General features: G+C 32.2%; 1 protein-coding gene across 1 annotated transcript in view; it reads left to right on the plus strand.

Moving 5' to 3' along the window:
- Positions 1–16987, plus strand: part of LOC129218259 (protein FAM199X-B-like) — a 74185-nt gene extending 57198 nt beyond the window's left edge. The window contains exons 6-7 of the mRNA XM_054852487.1: positions 11391–11587; positions 16600–16987. Of these exons, the coding sequence (XP_054708462.1) occupies positions 11391–11587; positions 16600–16758 (356 nt within the window). The 3' untranslated portion in view covers positions 16759–16987. The remainder of the gene's footprint in view (positions 1–11390; positions 11588–16599) is intronic.
- The last annotated feature ends 3278 nt before the right edge of the window (positions 16988–20265 follow it).

Raw genomic sequence — 20265 nt, forward strand, 5'->3', positions numbered from 1 at the left:
TGTAGCATGAAAATGTGCACCTTGAAGCGATTTTTCGAAAATTCGATTTTATTCTTTTTCTATTTCAATTTTAAGAACATTTTACGAAGCAAATTATGATAACATGGACGAGGTAAATTACCAAATTATCATAACGTGGAACCGTAACATTAAAAAAAATGTTGAGAAGGCCAGGACCCCGCCCAGGGCTGTCTTGCAACTGAGGAAAGGAAGGAAGGAAGGAACCATAAAATGGGCCGGAACAAATTAACATAGCAAATTGGCAAAAAATTCATCGCCCATTGTGTGTAAATATACAGGCGAATCAATAACCTTTTAATTTTTTTACTGCAAGCAAAGCCGTGCGGGTTTTGTTAGTAGAAAATAAAACTAAGCACTGTTGAAGAGCTTTTTTAAACAGCTTTCAGATAATATATTTGAATTTTACAAAATTATGACCTATTATGTAGTTCTAAGCAGTTAAACCAACGTACTAACCAATACATGGCGGCCATTTTGATGACAGTACCACAGGGGGGTTTTGACCTCCAATCAATTGCCTCCCGGTATATGAACATATATCCTCTCTTATATGAACATAAGTGCTGTACAAAATTTCATACTGGTATCCGGAAGTGAAATGTTTTTGCACAACTCCACCGACTATTAATCATATTTATAGTGAAATTTAGCTTTGCATTTTGCTCAATATGTTTTGTGTAACCTACTAATAAGAAAATAAAAAGAAGTATTGTAAACCAAAAGCAGATGCTAAAAGGTTGCTGCAGGACTACAGCAAAACGCTACAATATTACGCGTGACATGTGACATCAAAGAAACGCTAAAATAAGTTGAAAGTACTCTGTTTTCAACAAATAGTAAACATTAAAAACAATTTTGAACGAAATGTTTAAAAAAAAACTTAAAATTTTGACAGAGAAAACAAAGGGGAAAAAAATTCCAAGTTTTTTTTTTTTTTTTTAAATCTAAGGGGAGAAGTTTCAGTTCTTCTGCATTGCTACTTTAAACAATTTTAATTATTTTGAAAATATTACTATTTAAACTTAAATTTTTGAATGAAGCGAGTAAACTGGAATTTTCTAAAAAACAACCTGGAAAAACTGGAAAAAGACAGGGAACTTTTTTTAACCAAAAGTGTATGAACCCTGTAAGGGTGATTGTGTTTTGGTTATTCTCTGGAAATCCAGTAGTATTCGTTATGCTTTCACCTCCCTACCTCCGACTTCCGCTTTACTTCAAATTTTCAAAATTACTACTTTTGTTGGGTTGTGGGCACTTGTAACAGTTTCCAGAAGAGGCTGTAATCAGCAAATGGGTAGATAGCTTGAGGAGGGTCGTTGATCTTCATTGGGGTCTAATAAAGTGACTAGGACCTGCCTAGCTAGGCCCAGTGCCTATAGCTGGTTATCAACAGGGACTGGTATTTTATATGCACAATAAATTATTTTAACTTAATAAATTATTTTAACATAAGAAATGAATAGTATGCATATCAAAAGTAATTCTGCTGTGTGCAGGTAAAGGGCAGTAACTGCAAATTTTTCATTTTTCATTATTTTGCATTTTTGTCAATCTATTATACGTTATATTTATTGTACAAGCTCACTTATTTGGTTTCCGCTGAAAAAAGGGAGCGAGAAGATGTCTAATTTTAACATTTCCCTATTGCTAGTATTGAATCCAAAACGCCTTTCTTCAAATATTTCGAAAACTCATTTCTGCACATACTGCCGTTTACCTGCACATGGCAGAATTGTTGTACATATGTATATTTAAGTAATAGGAGTTCAGTGTTTGTGCTCAACTCTCTGTAACCTAGTTGCCAGGGACCCATTAATGAAATAGATTTGGGTCCTTTGGTGGAAAAAATGAGTCCCTTAAATTTTAAACAGAAAATCATAGCGTATAAATGAATAATATAAAAATATTTATACTTGGGGGGGGGGGGGGGAAGGCATGAAATAAAATAAATTGGTTAATTTTGCCCTATTTTTTGTGATTATCAGTGTAAAATTATTTTCAAGTAATACACTTCCAAGACTTAGTTATGTGATTTTGATCAGTTACAATGAGATTAACTTTAAAATTTAAAAAATGAATTTTACCATAAAATAAAAAAAGTGCCTCTGATTGATCAAGCAAAAAGCACTCCCTTAACCTTTGTTTTCCTGGAAATTTTTCTTAGTGAAAAAAAGCGAACCCCCCCCCCCCCCCCCCCCCCAATTATCATTGGCAATTACATTATAATAATTATAAAAAAAAAAAAAAAACGCAAGCAAATCAACCCAACGTAAAAATCGCGATCGCAAAAATAAAACATTTTCTCATATGAGTGAAAATTGCTCATTTGCAATCTTAAATCAGTATATTTGATATTTTGACTTATTCAAAATATCTGTTTTGGCTTTTGTGCTTTTTAAATTAATCACGCCATTTTCAAAATGGCACGATTAATTAATACCAGACTTTTGCAAGTCCAAATAAAAATAGCCCATCAGAAAGCGATGAATTACTAGAAAAAGAACAAGGTTTAAGTGCTTTTGTGCAAAATGTGAAGTTCAGAACTTTGTGTTTAGCCTGGATCAGGAAAATGTTCCCCATATTTCTTTCTCCCCTCCTTTTACTGTGGATGCAAAATAGCTATATTTTTACTGTACAGTTGTCTTGTATTAATCCTGAAGATTGCATTGAAACCACTCTTACTTTTAGTCTTCATTGCTGTTTTCAAGAATTTCCTCAAGATAAAAGTTGAGGAAGAGCTTATTCTTAGAATACAGTACAATGGGCTATTTATGAACTTGCTCCCTGAGCTCTGTCCAGGAGCTCACCATAAGCTCCAGTCTTATCACTAAAATTCCATTGACTGGTCAAGAGTAGGGGTGTGATTGAATAGCTGATAAAGAGATAGGCTCATTTTAATCCCTTTTTGTTGATTCTCCTGGTCATTGAAGCTTAAAAGCATTTACTAAAGAGATCTTTAGCATTTTCTCCATTTTTTTTTTTTTTTCTGGTTCTTATCTTTTGGGTTTTCTGGGTCCCTCGATTTTTCGTGAAGTTGCGTCCCTTTCTAGAATTTGTAAAAAGATAACTAGATTTTGTGTGTTGTTTCTGCGAATTAGTGTAAAAAAACCGCTATAGGGCGTAAACACGAACCGTGGGAGTCAGTTTTAAAAATTACTGCCCCCTCCCCTTGATTTGCTCTTTGAAACTTTCAGATGATTTTTTATGAATTCACAATCACACCTGAATATTATTGCTTTTCTTCATTTAAATTATAATTTCAACAATAACCTAGTTGTTCCCAAAATACAACCACTTTTTTCATAATGTATGTCAACTTGTGAAACTTTTAAATTAGGAAGTATAGCTCTACAGGGCTCCCACGGGCCCTCAAAAGTCCTTACAAATGCCCTATTTTTAAGTATTGTTTGTAGGGGCCCCTCTAAAGGCCATATTATGTAGTTTAAAGCCCGAAAAATTTATCAAAGACCCTATTTTTTTAGGACTTGTGTCATTCTGTGTCAAACCAACGAAAAAAAAAACATGTGGTAACCAAGGATAACCAAATTCGAGGATAATTCGCAAAGTACGTAGAAGACAATATTCGTCTATGCAATAGTTTTAGAAGATCAATAATGTAATTGCATCCTAACTAAAATGATAATGTTGTATAAAAAACATGTAAAAGCTAAAAAAGGATCGCTCCTTATAGCAAATGGATTTCACACATAATGCAAGCAAATGGTGCAAACAGATTAATTGAATCATTTTAAGCTAGGTTACACCAAGAAGTTTTTTGATCAAGATTGATGTGGTCACTGGCAGACTTAGATAAAATGGAAAGCTTTCTGGGGGGGGGGGGGGTGCGAACACAAATCCTAACTGGAAATTTTCTGCAAATAATTATTTTGCCTAACTCACCCTTGAATAAAGAATTAAATTTATATTCACATATGAAAGAGGCAAAAAAAAAAAAAGCTTTGAATCATTTAATTTTTTTTTACAATAACATAGTTGGCTTATTTTTCACCATTTGAAGAAAACTGCCTAAACCATTATTTTTTTCACACTTGTGCTTTAAAAGGCTTTAACAAAAATAAACTGGGATTGTATTACAAATTCCTTTAAAAAAAGTAATTAACGTTAGCAGTTTGAAAAATCTGCAGAACCAAAAATTTTCTGCGGTCACTGGATTATATGCTTAAGTCATATTGATCTAAAGTCAATAAATATAGTGCAGATTTAAAGCAGTAAGTAGTATAAATCTATAAATCAGGTTTCAAGTAGTTAGGTTTCAGGGACTATGAAAGGATTGTGGCCATTGAAAAGGACAGGGGCGTAGCTAAGGGGGGGGGTTTTGGGGACAAACCCCCCCCCCCCCCCCCCCCCCCCGAAAAGTTAGTCTGAAAAAAAAGAGAAAAAGAAGAGAGAAGAGAAAGAAAAAAAAAGAAGAAAAGGAAAAAATTCCCAGCGATTATACATATATATATATATATTATATATATACATATATATATATATATATATATATATATATATATATATATATATATATTATACATATACATATATATATATATATATATATATATATATATATATATATATTATACATATACATATATATATATATATATATATATATATATATATATATATATATATATAAAAGAAGTAACCCCCCCCCCCCCGAAAGTCGGGTCTAGCTACGCCACTGGAAAAGGAAGGGGAAGAAAAGAAATAGGGATGATAGAAACAGGTTTTGTGTGTACTAAGTTAAAATGTGTGCATTTATTTCCATTCAGTTAATCATTGGCCCAAAAAAACAAACTTTTTTTTTTGAATGTGAAAGCCGGTGAGTAATCTGCCGCGAATAATCTGGACTTGAGTGCAAGGCCCGACTAAGACTTCTGAGGATACTGGGCGCAAACTTCATTTTCCCCTTCCCCTCCCTACCTTATACTATAGCAGGGTGGCGACAGATCAGGGAGATCAGGGAAAAGTCAGGGAACTTTATTAATCAGGGAAATATCAGGGAATTTTGAAAAAATAATAAAAAATCAGGGAAAATTGATTTTATGAAGAAAAAAAATTTTTTTTTTTGCTTTACAAAATTAAGTACTGTAATTCCCTACGCATTTTCCGCCAATTATCTGTTTAAAAAAAATTAAAATTAATAAGGTGCAATTTTATACTGCTGCATATTTGTGCATCTTTTTCCCTCAACGTCAAAGTATTGAATCTTACTTATTAACCACAGGATGAACTTCCTAAGATTGCTTCTGTGTCTGTTAGGTTGTTTATTTTACCTAGCTTGAAATTTCTTTTTACGCTTTCAATGCTACGTAAAATAAACAACTATACAGGCAAAGAGGAAGCCTTCATTAATGTCTTAGCTCCTTTGCCTTTATTCCGTTGTCTCGAAGTAATTAAGTGCTGTAATCACGATTTCATGAAGAAATCTTTGGTTTTTGAATGAATACTATAAAAGCTTAAAAGTTATTACTTCTTAGGGTTTTTAATTTAATTGCTAAAATTGAACTTTCAATACAAAAAACTTTGTTTTTTGCCATTATATTATTTGTTGTCATCGCAGATTATAAAGGATTTCTTTTCTTCAGACTTAAGTAATTCTTTAATTTTATAACCAAGTTGTATTCATCTTTTATGTATTTTGAAAATAAGTAATTGCTTTTTTTTTTTTCTTTTTTTTTATCTTTGCATTTCAAAGTTGTTTGTTACAAAAGCAATCTAAGATTTTTTTTCGTTACATACTAAAATCATTTGAAATAGAGTTAACTTGTGTACTTAAGTAAATATCTTTATTTTTTATTGTTAAAATGCTGTATTCATTCATTAAAACCTATGTTCTTGATTAGAGAAAAGCTCCCTATGAATGGATGTCAAATGGTTTCATCTGTTTTGCATAAATATGTCAATTAGTTATATAAGAATAACTACATTACTTCTATTCTTTCACTATTACTTGTTATTCTTGCAACAATTATTATACTGTTTGAAAACTTAGTTCAAAAAAATTTCAATTACTTTTTAGTTCTATCATAAAGACACATATATGTTTTTAAGAGTAATTTTAATAGTTTCTTAAAATTCTTATGCTAAGTGGTTTCTGGAAGTAAAGTATTTTTTTTTAAATTTTCTATAATCTTTCCATTGTATAAAAATTTAATGTACTGTTTTGTAGATTTTTTCCCCCTGAAAAAAAATTCTTTTTTTTTTTTTAATTATTTTATTAAAGTAGCATCTTTTTAAAATATAGGTATCTTTAGTTCAACAACTTTACACAACTTAAAACGTTTAAAATACTGCATTTTATACAAATATACAATGGATTTCAAGTAGAGCAAAGAAAGAAAACCATTATCATTGGTAACGTAAATCAGGAAAATTTGGTGAACTTAATCAGGGAAAAGTCAGGGAACTTTTTTTCACAGTTCCTGTCGCCACCCTGTATAGTTATAAAATATTTTGATGCTTAAATATTTACTGCATCCGCTCTGAATGTGTTAATGTCTAACATTGCATTCATTTGCAATAACCTTATAATATGTGATGTTGGCAAACTTTTGATTGGCAGCAATAGGACATAAATATTTCAAAGACATCTTTTGTATAGCATTTAAAATGCAATAAAATATAATATTAAGTAAGCTTGGAATGACTTAATTTCTGAAAGAGCTTGTAATTTTAGGTAGATTTCATTTTTCTCTCTAGACTTACTATTTGCTTTTGCTGTGGTGCGATTTGAATTTGTTCCATTTAAAAAAAAACTTTAGCTACAAATTTGGTGCGTCCCAAATTTTGGTGCCCTAGGCCTGTGCCCCATGTGCTTTTGCCTTAATTTGGCCCTGGTTTAGTGAATAATTTATTTTCAAGAAAAAAATTTCATAAAATTATAAATTTAAAATAATATCCTTTAAAATTTTTGAAAAAAGATGATCTTAAACGTATTTTAATGAATACATCTAACATAAACATGTTGAAGAGTGGGACTATGAGTGCCTCAGCAGTAACAGCAAATAATGTGGGAATTTGTTTTGTAATTTTTGCAAAATTTCACTTTTAAATGTTATAGCTCATGTTTTATGAAAGCAAGAGTTTTATAATTGCTGATTTTAAAGAGAATGACATTCACTTTAGTTTGTAACTTAAATAATTTTCAACATCAAAAAGTACTAAGATGGATTTTAGACTGAAAATAGCACAATACAATAAGCCGTTAATGGACGGGAAGTAGTTTTTTGTTGCAGAACATTTTTAAACAGATTTACCTTGGGTTTCCTTGGGTAGTGAGGATGCACATACATGCCTATGTTTGTAGTCCAATAAAAAAATTATTTGTCCTTCTGCTTAGTAAAATGTAAATTCTGATTAGTAGAAAAAACATAGTCACAGGTTAATTAGCAGCACTATTTGGAAGTAGTTTTGCATTGCATCAACATCTCCAAATTTAATTTTTATCAATTTCAAAAAGAATGCTGGCAGCATTTTTTCAGCATATATTCATAGGTAAAGATGATGTTTATAACTGTGAATTTTTGTAAGTGTATCAAATGAATAGTTTTCATTTTGTTCAAAAAAATATAACTTATACCCAAATCCCCCCAACAGACCCTACTGAGTAATGATGTTTGACAATTTCCTTGATACTTGACTCGAAATAGTTCTCTTTTGACTTGATGGAGAGAAGAAAATACTGTTCCATTTGCAGCCTGCTGCATGAGATATGTTTCTACAAGTTTCCATGCCATGTAAAGCATTTGAAAAAGTAACAGTTTTAATAGAAGTTTCATTATGGCTTTCTGCATCAAAATCAATGTTTGTTGGTTGCCCCCTCGCCTGTCAAAAATTGCTGATTAATTCCAAGAAAAGTATTTTTCTAATTCAAACAATATGGATAGAAAAGTTGGAAAACAATGCAATATTGCCTAATTGAGAAATTAACAAAAAAAACTTTTCGACTGTTAAAATAATTGGTTAATTCGGAGTTTATTATTCAGTAAATAGGGGTTTTTGCCTTCATTTTAGTCTGTGAAAAAGAAAAATTCGTTAAATCAGGGTCCGACTGTATCTTCAAAATTTTTGAGCTTAACATTTTATGAAAAATAAAATTCTCAACAATTATTCAAGTTACATAAACATATTAAATTAATGGGCATGTAGTTTTCTTTAAAATGAGCTTTCGTACAACTGTATAGCTCCCATTGAACTTTAGTTATAAGTGCTTTTTAATGCATTTCAAAATTACTCATTTATGAATGTTAGATAAAAAATACATATAAATAAATTTAAGACATCAAAGAAACTTGGTGTGGGACATTGGCATATAGTGGCCCCAAAAAGTTTAAAATTGTGCCATATAAAGGCCCTATTTTTTAATCTGCTGGAAGAGTGGGAACCCTGCTCTATGAATCTGAACTTGCACATTTATTGACTATTACAAGTTATTCAGTAAAAGCAGGCTCAAATTTACATTCAGATTATTTATCACATCTTAAGCAGCTTTTGCGAATTTTGAGGTGTGGAGACTAAACTGGGGACATAAAATGTTTTCTTCCTTACTAATTTTTAAATTTACTTGAGGATAGTTGAAATTGGCTGAAAAACTAATACATACATACAAATCATTGATTTGTATTCTTTTAAATACAAGGGCTGTTTTTTCAAGCTTCGTTTGGCTTTTAAAAAAAACGGGTGAATATACAAAAAAGGTTTTACTTTCAAAAGTAAGGTACAGTGCATATTATTTCTCCACATAATCACCTTGACAATTTAGGCATTTGTCGTACCTGTGCACAAGCTTTTCTATACTCTCCTCATAGAATGTTGCCACCAGTGATTGAAAGTGATAGTGTTTTTGGGACCCAGCGTGCACAAATTTTTCTGTAACGCAACAGTTCTATAGCTATAGAATGTAGGGATGATCTTGAAACTTCTGGAAACTGCATCGATAATTCACTTATCGTGAATCTTCGATTTTCCTTAACTGCTTTGTCAACTCGTTGAACAAGGTCGTCTATAGCCACAAACTTGCGTCCCAGACCCCCTTCTCATGCACATTAGTTCTGCCCTCTTTAAATTATTGGTACCACTTACGAACAGCACCAGCTATCATTAAGTTCTCTCCATGTACACAACTTATTCTTCGATGAATTTCCGCTGCCTTATTACCCTCCGCTTGCAAGAAACGAATAACACTTCTCAATTCACATTTGGCGGGAGACTCGATAGAGACAGCCATGTTTTCGTGTCTGTAGCTCAACAGGAAAAGGCAGATTGGACTCGACAGTAACTGAGTGTTCGGACAGGGGTATGTGCAGTATCCTAGTATGCAAACCAGCCACTGGCTGCCCACCTGGCTTTCCTACTGTGAAAACGGAGCTTGAAAAAAAAAAAAAAACCTACGTAATTTGCAAACCTCTGATAGTTTTGAACTTAACAGTGCAACCGGAAATTACCTTCTGGGTGGTGTTTTTGGTCCTAACCGTCCTTATGTGTGTATAAAACACTATCAATATTAGAAATGTTGAAACGGGGGACGGGGGGGGGGGGTGACTTTAAAACCTCCTAACCTAACCTAAAACCTAATTCATTGAACTTGGGTATTTTGGTTTCTTCCCATAAAAGTTAAAAGCATTCATGAAACGTTTTTTTTTATATTAAATATTAACTTGCAGATTCTATAAAATATACTTCTTTGAATGTGAAGATTGCAAAATTAAACCTCATGGGACTCTTATTACTCTTTATGACCAAGCTTTCCAAACACTTGCAGAAAAACTTTTGACACAGTAGATCTTTTATCAAAGTGTGTCTAGTTGTAGAAAAGGCAATTTAGTTTTCCTCTACTTTTTTTTTATTATTGCCTATTATTTAAATGTTTGCATTAAATGAAATCTGCATACAATATTTTTAGTACAAATTTAGCATATTGTCTTGAAAAAGTTTTTTTTTTTGCCTTGAAAAGTGCTTGAATTTTTTTCTCCCTAAAGGGTATGAACCCTGCAGAAAAATCTCTATTTCACTTTAAATTTAGTATTTATCTTATTTGAAAGCGTAATTTAATAATTTTGATGTGAAATATGTCCCTAGTGAATCATGTATCTTTCTCTTGTAAAATCTCCTTTAGGGGCCTGTCTCCAAATGACAGGCTTGCATGCCACCCTCCTTTTAGCTCTCCTGTGTCGTGACCCCTTCCCTGAAAGAGGTGGTGCACCCCTAGTTTAGTCTGTTTTTTAGGCTAAGGGTTCCCAAACTTTTCCTATCTATGGCACTCCGAAAGAAATTTTCTGGTTGCATCTCATAAAATTTCACGATAAGACTTAAAACTTTCAGCTTAGCTGTAGGTTATAAATTTGTTATTGGTTGAATCCTTCTTATTTGATTTTTTGCATTGTGATCAGCATCAAAACTTTTATTATTTTTTCTGGTTTTCTTTAAAGATGTCATCAGAGAAAAATACTTCCATTTATTTCAGGCAATTATCAACATTCTGATAATCGTGCATCATCTTTATCATTGTAGTAAGAACCAGTGTGTTTTTTATCCATATTGCAGATTTTAAACCCTATTTTTTTTTAAAGCAGTTCGGACTAGACCTGAAAATTCAAATTTTTAGTTCACCTGTAGTTACCTTAAAGTTCTGTAACCTTTTTTTTTGGGGGGGGGGGGGGCAAAAAAGAAAAATCATTAGTTTGTTGTTTGAAATTTTAGCTGCCTAATTAATAATAATTGTAGTACAGGGACAGGGTTGCCAACTGCTCCACAAAAGTGACTAAACTCTGTGGCTCTGCAAAGAAGTTGTTTTGCTCCGTATTTTTCGGCCGAACATTTTTAAGCTTAAATTTTGCTATTTTATAATAACAAACCTGTAAAAATTGGAAATTAAAGCTGCTTATACTTAAAGATTGAAATAGCGTTTCAAGCTGTTTTATTAATTTAAAAATAATTAATTTTTTACTAGTGCTTAAAATGATTACTAAAGCTCTAAAACAATTTTAGATAAGTGGTTTTAATTATTTTTATTGATTTTTATACAGAATAACGAACTGCTTCGCAAAATTTTAAATTGCTCCTCACGTTCACCTCAAATGCTCCTCAAATTGTTTCTCCAAGGTTGGAAACCTTGCAGGGATATTTTTTTTTACCAAAAATAAAGGGCATGACACCAGGGATACACAACCTTCAGGTCACAAAGACTGGAACTGTTTAAGTAGAGGGCCAGTTCGGGGGATTTTCTCTTGTATAATTTTGAAGAAGCTAATATTATAATATTTGTTATTATAATCATTCTTTTCTATATGTATATTTTTTACATTTACCATGTTGCCAATCTGTGAAATTTAAAAAAAGGTCATTTTTCTCTACAGATTGCACAATTTTAAATGATGTAAAATTGAAAAAGATTAGAGATTTTCTAAAGAAACAAAGGTTTCACTGTACAGATTCATTTAAAACTTTGGGAAAATCTTCGCATGTCACAGCATCTATAAAATCCTCAAGTTCATCTAAAATGCTGTCCAGAAAAGCATCAAACTCATATTCTAGAATGAAACAAAAACAAAAGGTAATTTTATGAACCATTATATTTATTGAATTGGTATTTTGAACTATATGCAGTGGAACCTTGATAACTTGACATCCCAAGGGAACATGAAAACATGTCGACTTAAGCTGATGTCAACTTACTGAAGTTCCATTATTTTACTTCCTAAAGAGTGTCTGTCACTTACTTACTAATGTCAACATTCACATTACGAAAATTAATGCCTCTTAATAAATTTTCTTTTAGCTTTCTTTTTTTTTTTTTAAGTGTATATTAAAATCACTAATATTATTTGAATGTATCATGAGGAATAAATCCATCATTTATGAAAAGAGGTGAAAAACTTGTCAGTCAGGTCTGTTGTCAAAGATGAAAATTCCTGCTCTGTAACAGGTTGGTGACACAACCGTTGGTGACACACAGTTGCCAAATCGGCTAATCTTAATACTTTTTTTTTTGCTAGAGTTTACTTTCATTGAGCAAAATGAAAGAAATATCATTTTTTTCAAACAAAACACCTTAATAAAAAAAAAAAACAAATGGGGGGGGGGGGGATGCATTGTTTTTGCATAGTCAGCTTTGTATTATCTACTGTTAAGGAAATAATAACGTATGAAAAACCATTAACAACTGTTGAAAACTTGCCACTCAGATGAAAGATGAAAAACCATTAAGGTGCAGCATTAAACTTGCAAAAAAAGAAAAATGCTTACACGTTTTTCAGGGTTCCAAGGATTTGTCCCATTTATGTGTGAAGAGGGGAAGGCAGTTATGAATAAAAAGCACCAAACTATTGAGACATTGCTTGTTGCCCTTAGTTCAATGTTTTTAATCCATTATTTCCTCTTTTTGCATTGATAAAAAGCTTACAGTAAACTCCCAATTATCCGAGGAATTGAGTGGCACAAGAGCCACGGATAATAAATCGTGAATAAACTAAGGTCACTCGGGGGAATTATGGGTCATTCTTTTTTAGGGGCAAATAATGGTCACCAACTTTTTACTGTTAAAAAATATTTTTACAAAAAAACTAAATTATTCTCAGTCATCCTTATACATTCAATTTTCCTATATCAAGGTCAAAAACAATACAACAGAGAAGTAAATAAGAGAGTTTTCACTTGTCTATAAAATCGTGGGTTTTTTTCAAGATTTGTGTCAAGGTGATATCACACGAGAGAAATTACGGGACATCGCAACCGCAATAGGAACCGTCAACGCTATCTGGAACTGGTTTTTTGGAAGGGAAGTTGCCTACAGGGTTGCTGCCGGTTGCGCGGACGGTTGCTCAATTTGTTCACAACGGGGGGCTACCAATTTTTAGTTTACATCCATGTGCTTGCGCTTGTTCATTGCTTTTTGTCAATTCCGCATTTGGTTGTCACACTGCGTCGCTTTAATTTGATACTTATGGATTAAATTAGTAATCAAATACTTAATGCAGCTCTTGCAGCTTTAATTGTATGTGGGTTTGTGAAAAGATGGCAAAAAAAAAGGGAAATGATCAAGGCAATGATTTCAGAGCTAGAGCATCAATTATTATTTCATGCAGTCTCCAAAGCTCCTCCTGTTAAATTCATATTTGAGTTTTAACATTAATTTGTAGAACTTATGGTGAAAATTTCAGAAAAACAGAAAACTTTTATTACTGTTAATTGAATGTTTGATTTAAAGTGATACTCTTGTTACATTTAAAGAAGACATACAGAATATATCACTTCTCTAGGCTTATTTTTTCCCATAACTACTAAATTAAATCTTAATTTTAGATAGGAAGTATTAGTCACTTATTGACAGGTAAGAAGAAATTTTAATTCTAACAAATTATACCTAAATTCATAGCTAAAAACAAACATGAAAAATTAAAAAAAAAAGCCAGCAAACTCTGATCAATAGGCCTTTCACAGTTATTTTTTTAAAATTCGAGTTCATAACTATATTGGAGACGTGCTAACACTTTAACCTACACAAATATAATGCCACTAGATACATATTGCACACATGAAAATCTGTGGCCGAGTTTATTAAAATAGTTCCAGACATTTAAAAATAAAATGACGCTTTAAAAAAATGTAATGAAATGATGAAGCGCAAAAAAGCCAGTATTATTTAATGTACAATTTTGAAACTTTTTAAAAACATTCTTTTAGTCAATTAATAAAATCATTAACGTGTAAATAACTGGGATTGCAGACTGAACTTTCATAATTTGAGCTGCAATTAAATATTTAGCTCTGTGAATGGCATTTCATCATTTGTGACGTCAGATGACAGAAATGTAAACAATGAAAGCGCAACAATTTAAGTAATTTTTTAAAAATATTAAACAAAAACAAATTATTTAAAATATGGTCAGATCCTATGTTTTTAAGCATTCTCTTTCAGAAAAAAATACGTTTAAAATTTTGGAAACGACCCCATTGTAACATTTGTGCAAAACAATTTTCAAAAACTCAATGAAACGAAAAGCACCAATATAAATTAAGAAATGCATAAAATTCGCACTGATGTTAACTAACATATAAGTAGCAATTTAAATTCAAAATCAGATGCAAAACCAAAGGTTAAATGTCGCTCATCCGTTTTTTAAAGTGTAACTGAAAATTTTTGAAACATAAAATAAATAGAACAATAAAAAGGAATTCCCACATTTCTGTCACCACAATTGCAAAAGTATTTTCCAGTGACGCTGCCTGACGTCGCGAAATCCCAGAGCCCAGATTGGTTCCTTCGTAACTTGCCCAGAATTAAAAGCCAATTTTTTTCTATCGGAGGAAAAAATTTGCCCCTATACGAGCAACTGCGAATTTCCATAGCACACGAGAATTTTGGAGCGATCGTTTTTGGAAGTGAGTAGAAAAACCGGTTCCAGATAGCGTTGACGGTTCCTGTTGCGGTTGCGATGTCCCGTAATTTCTCTCGTGTGTTTCTCCCTTCAGTGAAACACTGTTGTAAGAACAATTTCGTTGATGCTGTTTTTTAATCGCAAATAGTCTAAGCTTTTCATACCTACATACATTTTTTATTTAAAAAAAAGTCAGTATTGAAAGTATACTGATATCCCAGTTTAGTGAAGTAAATCTGGGTCACCAGGATAATTCTAGGTCAGTATATTTTCTAATACTTTAGATGTTTTTCTTATTTATTTCTATGTAAATAATATCAGTATTAACTTCAACTTATCCTTTTCTGCACCCAAACTCTCTCTCAAAAAGAAATTTTACTGCTCTAAGTGCAACATTGGATGATATATCATTTTCAATGACTGCTGAAGTATCATGCCCTTTTGGCTTGCAAATTAATTCCAGCTTTGAAAATAAACTATGTCAGCATGCAATAATAGCACACATCAAGTATCAAAATAAGTAAAAAACTAATACAAATCCCTAGAGTATGTACCAAATAAGGAGACAAATTCGAGTTATGACAAATCAAATTCCCTTGTATCTTGTAAGTGCAAAAGCAAAAGAGAAACCAAATGCACAAATGCAGTCATCGAGAAAAACCTTGCTTGCAAAAAAAAGTACCTCAACAAGCTTAATATAGACTCCATAAGTGCAAAATGAGCTTATTTTGAATTGTTAATGAGAATGACAAAAAGAGGGAAGAATTTGCAATAACGCAATTGCAAAAACATTCCTGCTGTAAAAATGTTAAAAGATGATGCTACAACCAAATTCATTCTGTACTTGAACATCAGATATACTTTGTTGTGTATGATGATAGCAACATATTCTACAATGGGAAAGTAACTTAAATTTTGGACAAGGAAAAAGTAGAAATGAATTTTCTGGAACAAGGTGTGAAAATTTTAGTTTGTCCAAGTGAAACATTTTTAGAAATAATTTGAAATAAGTGCATTTTTTTCAGTCTAGTTAATTGAAATTGAAAAGAAAAAACCATGCAGTTGATAGAAACATGATTGATGATAGGATACAAATATTAAAGAAATTTCTTCACAGAATCATGGACTTAAAGCAAAGAGCAACAACCAATTGTGATTGACTAGTAAGAGTAACATCAAATTATTTTCACTAACACACGTCATATGACTTACACCCATTTGCATTGGAGGTAGACATCTCCGCGATTCCTGATTGAGCGATTCAAACAGCTTTCTATTTGTTCTATCGGCTCAGAGTAGCCAAGAACGCTTCAACCATCAGGTGTGATGTCATAACACAATTCCGGATTTGTCCAAACCTGCATAAATAGATATTTGGCTATTTGCGGCCAGGAAACCGAGTGGCAAAACAAAAAAGTGTTTCAAAACACAATTTTACATTGTTTTAACGTGAAATTTCAATGAAACGAGCTCCAAGATACTAATAAAGGCCCAACAATATTTCCTCATTGCAAACACAGATGTAAATTTCACAAGATTTTCCTGCTTCCTTCAGGATGTTACGTTTAGTGTGGCCAGCAGTTTATTTGTCTGGTTAAAAGGCACCTTCTTCTGTATCATTTTGCTCCCCCTGTGTTTTCTTATTTTAAGGTTGCCACTTTTGTAACTGAAATGTGGTTACTTTGTTAATACAGTAACTCTAAAAATGTTTTGCTCTAAAAAACAAAATGTGCCATGACAAGGAAGATGTTTTTTCTGATAATGGTAAAAAAAAGTTATAAGAAATAATAAGACCTGGTTTATGTATTTTTATCAAAACAGCATATATTTTGTATTGAAATTTTCTCAAGATGCCTTTGTGCATATGTGCTTGCATAGATTGAAAAAAAAAAGTGTTTATATATCCTCTTTATATTATGTAAATTTTTCCAAACAATTTAGCAGGGTTCTTCATTTTAACAAGATAGTTACTCTTTCACTTTTTCATGAATTTTGTTTTGCTTTTTGATGTTACTATTGTATAAATAACAGAGCATCAAAAATAAGCTTGTTTATACATTGCCTACAATATGATTTAGACATTGTACAAAGAATCATAAACTAGTGCTTAGCTGAGGGAAACCAGGTGAGTATGTGATGTAAAATTATCTATGCATTTCTAAAAAAATTACTTATTTTCTACTTTCAGAAGCAGAAAATACCAGCATTTGATGACAAGCGCATACAGCGTAAACTTTTAAGGCAAGGCAAAAAAGAAGAACAGAGTGGATTGTTTGTGTATGAAAAAATGATTAAAAAACTTAATAATCCTCAGGAAGAAGATGAGGATGTAAATATATTGGAATAAACAAATTTAGCTCAATGTCTAAAATGAGAATCCTATTGTAAATTATTACATTTCTGAAATTGTAGACTTCATATGAAATTCGACTATGTATAAAATTGAAACAACGAACTTCATAGAATTGTACATTTAACAAGGAAACTATATTTATAACTAGTTTTTATATTTTTATATTTGATGTGCTCTGATAAATAGTTTGCTTCCTAAAATTTAACAAAATGAAATTTTAGAAATTTCATTAGGTATATAGTTCTCATAATTCTGATTGATGTTTAAAAAAATACTTTTGTATTATATAAGTTAAATCAATAGTTGAATGAAATAAACTGTTCAAAATAGTTAATTTTTGTCTGTATTAAATATGTATATGCTCTTTGCATGAAGAGCCTTCGATGTTTAATTCCAAAAAGCATTTGACTGTTTCATTTTCTTAAAACTTTCTTACAGAATTTAAAGGAAATTCATTTTGAATCTTGACTTCTTGAAATGAATGAAATGTTTCTGTCTATAACCAGTGGCGTAGCTAGGGAGGGGCACAGAGGGCGGTCTGCCCTGGGCAGCACTTTTTGGGGGGTGGCAATTTGACTTTTGATGCGAAAAAATTCAATGTGTTTTCCCAATAAGGAAATCAGACTTTTCATCTATTACTAGAGGCAAAAAAAAAAGTTTGAACTGAAAAGTTTTGGTACGACTATGATAATAAAATTACTCTAATACAAAACATATGTTTTTCTTGTGGGCATCTCAGCACTATTCTTTTTTTTTCTTTCCCTTCGACTGAATATACACTGAGGGAAACTACAATGTAAAATCATAGGACCTAAGGTTTTTTTTTTTCACTCTAAAGGTTTACTGTAGGGGAGGAAGCAATAATTTTCATAACCTTTTGTTGTATGATGAACATACCGCTTAATGTTAAGAAAGTTCTTCGAAAACCACCTTATTAAATAAAACACTACTTTTTTAAAGGAAAGTGACGAGTAAGAGGAGAAAAGTCTCAAATGGAGGGCAATTTATTGCTCAACTTTGGGATAACTATCTATTTCGACTATTGGTTTGCTTGGTCCTAGATTACAAAATTTTCATTAAGACAGAATGAATTTTATGTACACTTTATAAAAGCATTTATTCACAACTGAAATAATATTTGCTGTTAATATTACTGTTTTATTTCAACAATATTCCTATAAAAAATGAGTTTCACATTTAGTCATTTATTATAATGAAAAGATTTTAATCAATAAAATGACTAGGCAAAGCCTTTTACATTTACATCAAAAGTAATGACTTTTGACGCACAACTTTTCCTTCACAGTATGGTGAATCGAATGTTTAGGGCTTCTTCATCTTATCGTCATCTATCAGTAAAGAACAGAATCATCCAAATTTGGTAATATAGCAGTACCGGATCTTAGTAAGTATTGCTCGTAATCTCTACCCCAACTTCTGAGTTTGTCAACATTAAATGATTCGCTCAAGTACCAACTTAAAAGGGAGTCATAACTCCCTTTGAGAGACCAAAGAGACCCGAAAATTGAGTTTCTAAAACTTCTAATTAGGAAAATTTCCGTGACAGAACCTCAACCTTAGCACTCCTTTCAACTGACACAGCTCTTCAAAAGCATTTTCAAGACTTCAATTTTGAAAAAATTCCAGAGGAGAGCCACTTACTAGCCCTTTCCAGACATGCCGATCGCTACGGATTATCCGTAGTTACTACGGAAAAAATTTTAAAAAGTAAGTTAACTACGAATTACGGAAAAGGCCCTTTTTTCTACGGAAAATTTTTGTGACATCAACAAACGCTAAATGCGATGAAAAAAAAAAAAAAAATTGGCGATCGCCAAAGCGAGCGAGTACTGACGATTATGGAAGTCTGCAGTCGCTGACAATGGGAGATGGAGAAATGGCGACGGTAGAAAGCAAAAGAATCCGGTTCTAACCGGAAATTCTCCCCACCACGTTGGGTGATATTTGCAGCAACCCTGTTCGTTCGCTTGCTCCTTGCTTCGCACGTGTGTTTTTAGTCTTTGGTGTTTCTTTTCTCTGATTTGTTTATTTTCTTTAATGGATGGAAACACTCGACCGACGTCCCCTCTTCCCGAGAGTCAGGCTAAAAAAAAAGTTGTCAGAAATTCACAGACGTTTATACCAATGAGTTTCCTTGCTTGGAAAAATCTATAATATCGGAAAATATGGCGTTTTGTACGATTTGTACAAAAAACTTCAGTTTGGCGCACGGCGGCCGCGACGATTGTCGGCGGCACGTTTCAGCGAAGTCGCATGTTGAAAACTCCAAGGCGGTGCAGAACACTAAAGAAGTCTCCACTTTCTTCAGAAAAAAAGATGAAAACTTGGAAGTCATCAAAGCAGAGTGTCTTTTCACTCGTTTTTTGATTGAGCATAATTTGCCCATTGCTACTGCAGACCATTCTAAACAGCTGTTTAAGGAAATGTTCCCAGACTTTTTTTTCTTTTTTCTTCAAGTTGTTTAAATTTTTAAGAAGGATTTTTGTTGGAAAAAAAAAACAACCGAAGGAGGAATTAGTCAGCACAGCATGTTTAACTATCTTCTGTTTGGCTTGCAACAGATTTCTAGAATTCATGGACTCAGATTAAAAAGTTCAATTATTTCATCTTTTTTTTTCCTTTAAAGACTTTACTTTAAATGTGTTTTAAAATAAGCTGTATATAAGTAACAGTCATCCTCATGTGAAAAAGGTATGTCATTTAAAAAATTTATATTAACTTTTGTTATTAGTTCTGTACATATGAATAAATATTTTGAAAATTGCTTTAAGCTTTTCTGCCATAGCACACAAAATTATTTAAGTGGATTCATAGTATTTAATATTAGATTCATGAATGCTCTTGATACAAAAAGGAAATCATACTTGCATTAAGCAGTGAAGAAATTCAAATTATTATCCAGTGTGTATTTAATTCCATATTTCCTCTTATAATCTTGATGAACAAGTTTACTTGGCTGAAAATTTTTTAAACTTCTACTGAAAGCTTGAATAAGAGAGTGGCATCTCTGCCTTTCTCTCTTAACTTGGTCAAACATAGCCTAAAACAGCATTTTTTGGGGCTCCATTTTCAAACCTTTCCCCTACCCCCTTTCGCAGTCTAACGTTTTCAAAGATAGCTTTAAAATGTGCTTTCAGGCCGGCGAATTCTGACCCTTTCCCATATAATAAAATTGAAGACAGCTGAAAATTGCATGGTTAAAGTCTCAATGCCACATTTTTCGAGAAGAGCAACCAACCTTCTCATCCCTTAACGTCACCGAACAGCCTAAAAGTTAGTTTCGGGCCTTCAATATCTCAAAACATTTTCGTTTAAAACTTCAATATCAACAAATTCCTCAGAACAGTCGGATTCTGACAGTCCCAACCTGACTCTTCCTGTAAGGTGATTAAAGATAGTGTAAAATGTGTGTTTAGGACATCAACTTCAAACTTTAAAAAAAAATCCATCTCTTCCAATATCTTCAAAAATCGCATAAAG

Source organism: Uloborus diversus, chromosome 3 (genome assembly GCF_026930045.1).
Source record: "Uloborus diversus isolate 005 chromosome 3, Udiv.v.3.1, whole genome shotgun sequence".
NCBI classification, from domain to species: domain Eukaryota; kingdom Metazoa; phylum Arthropoda; class Arachnida; order Araneae; family Uloboridae; genus Uloborus; species Uloborus diversus.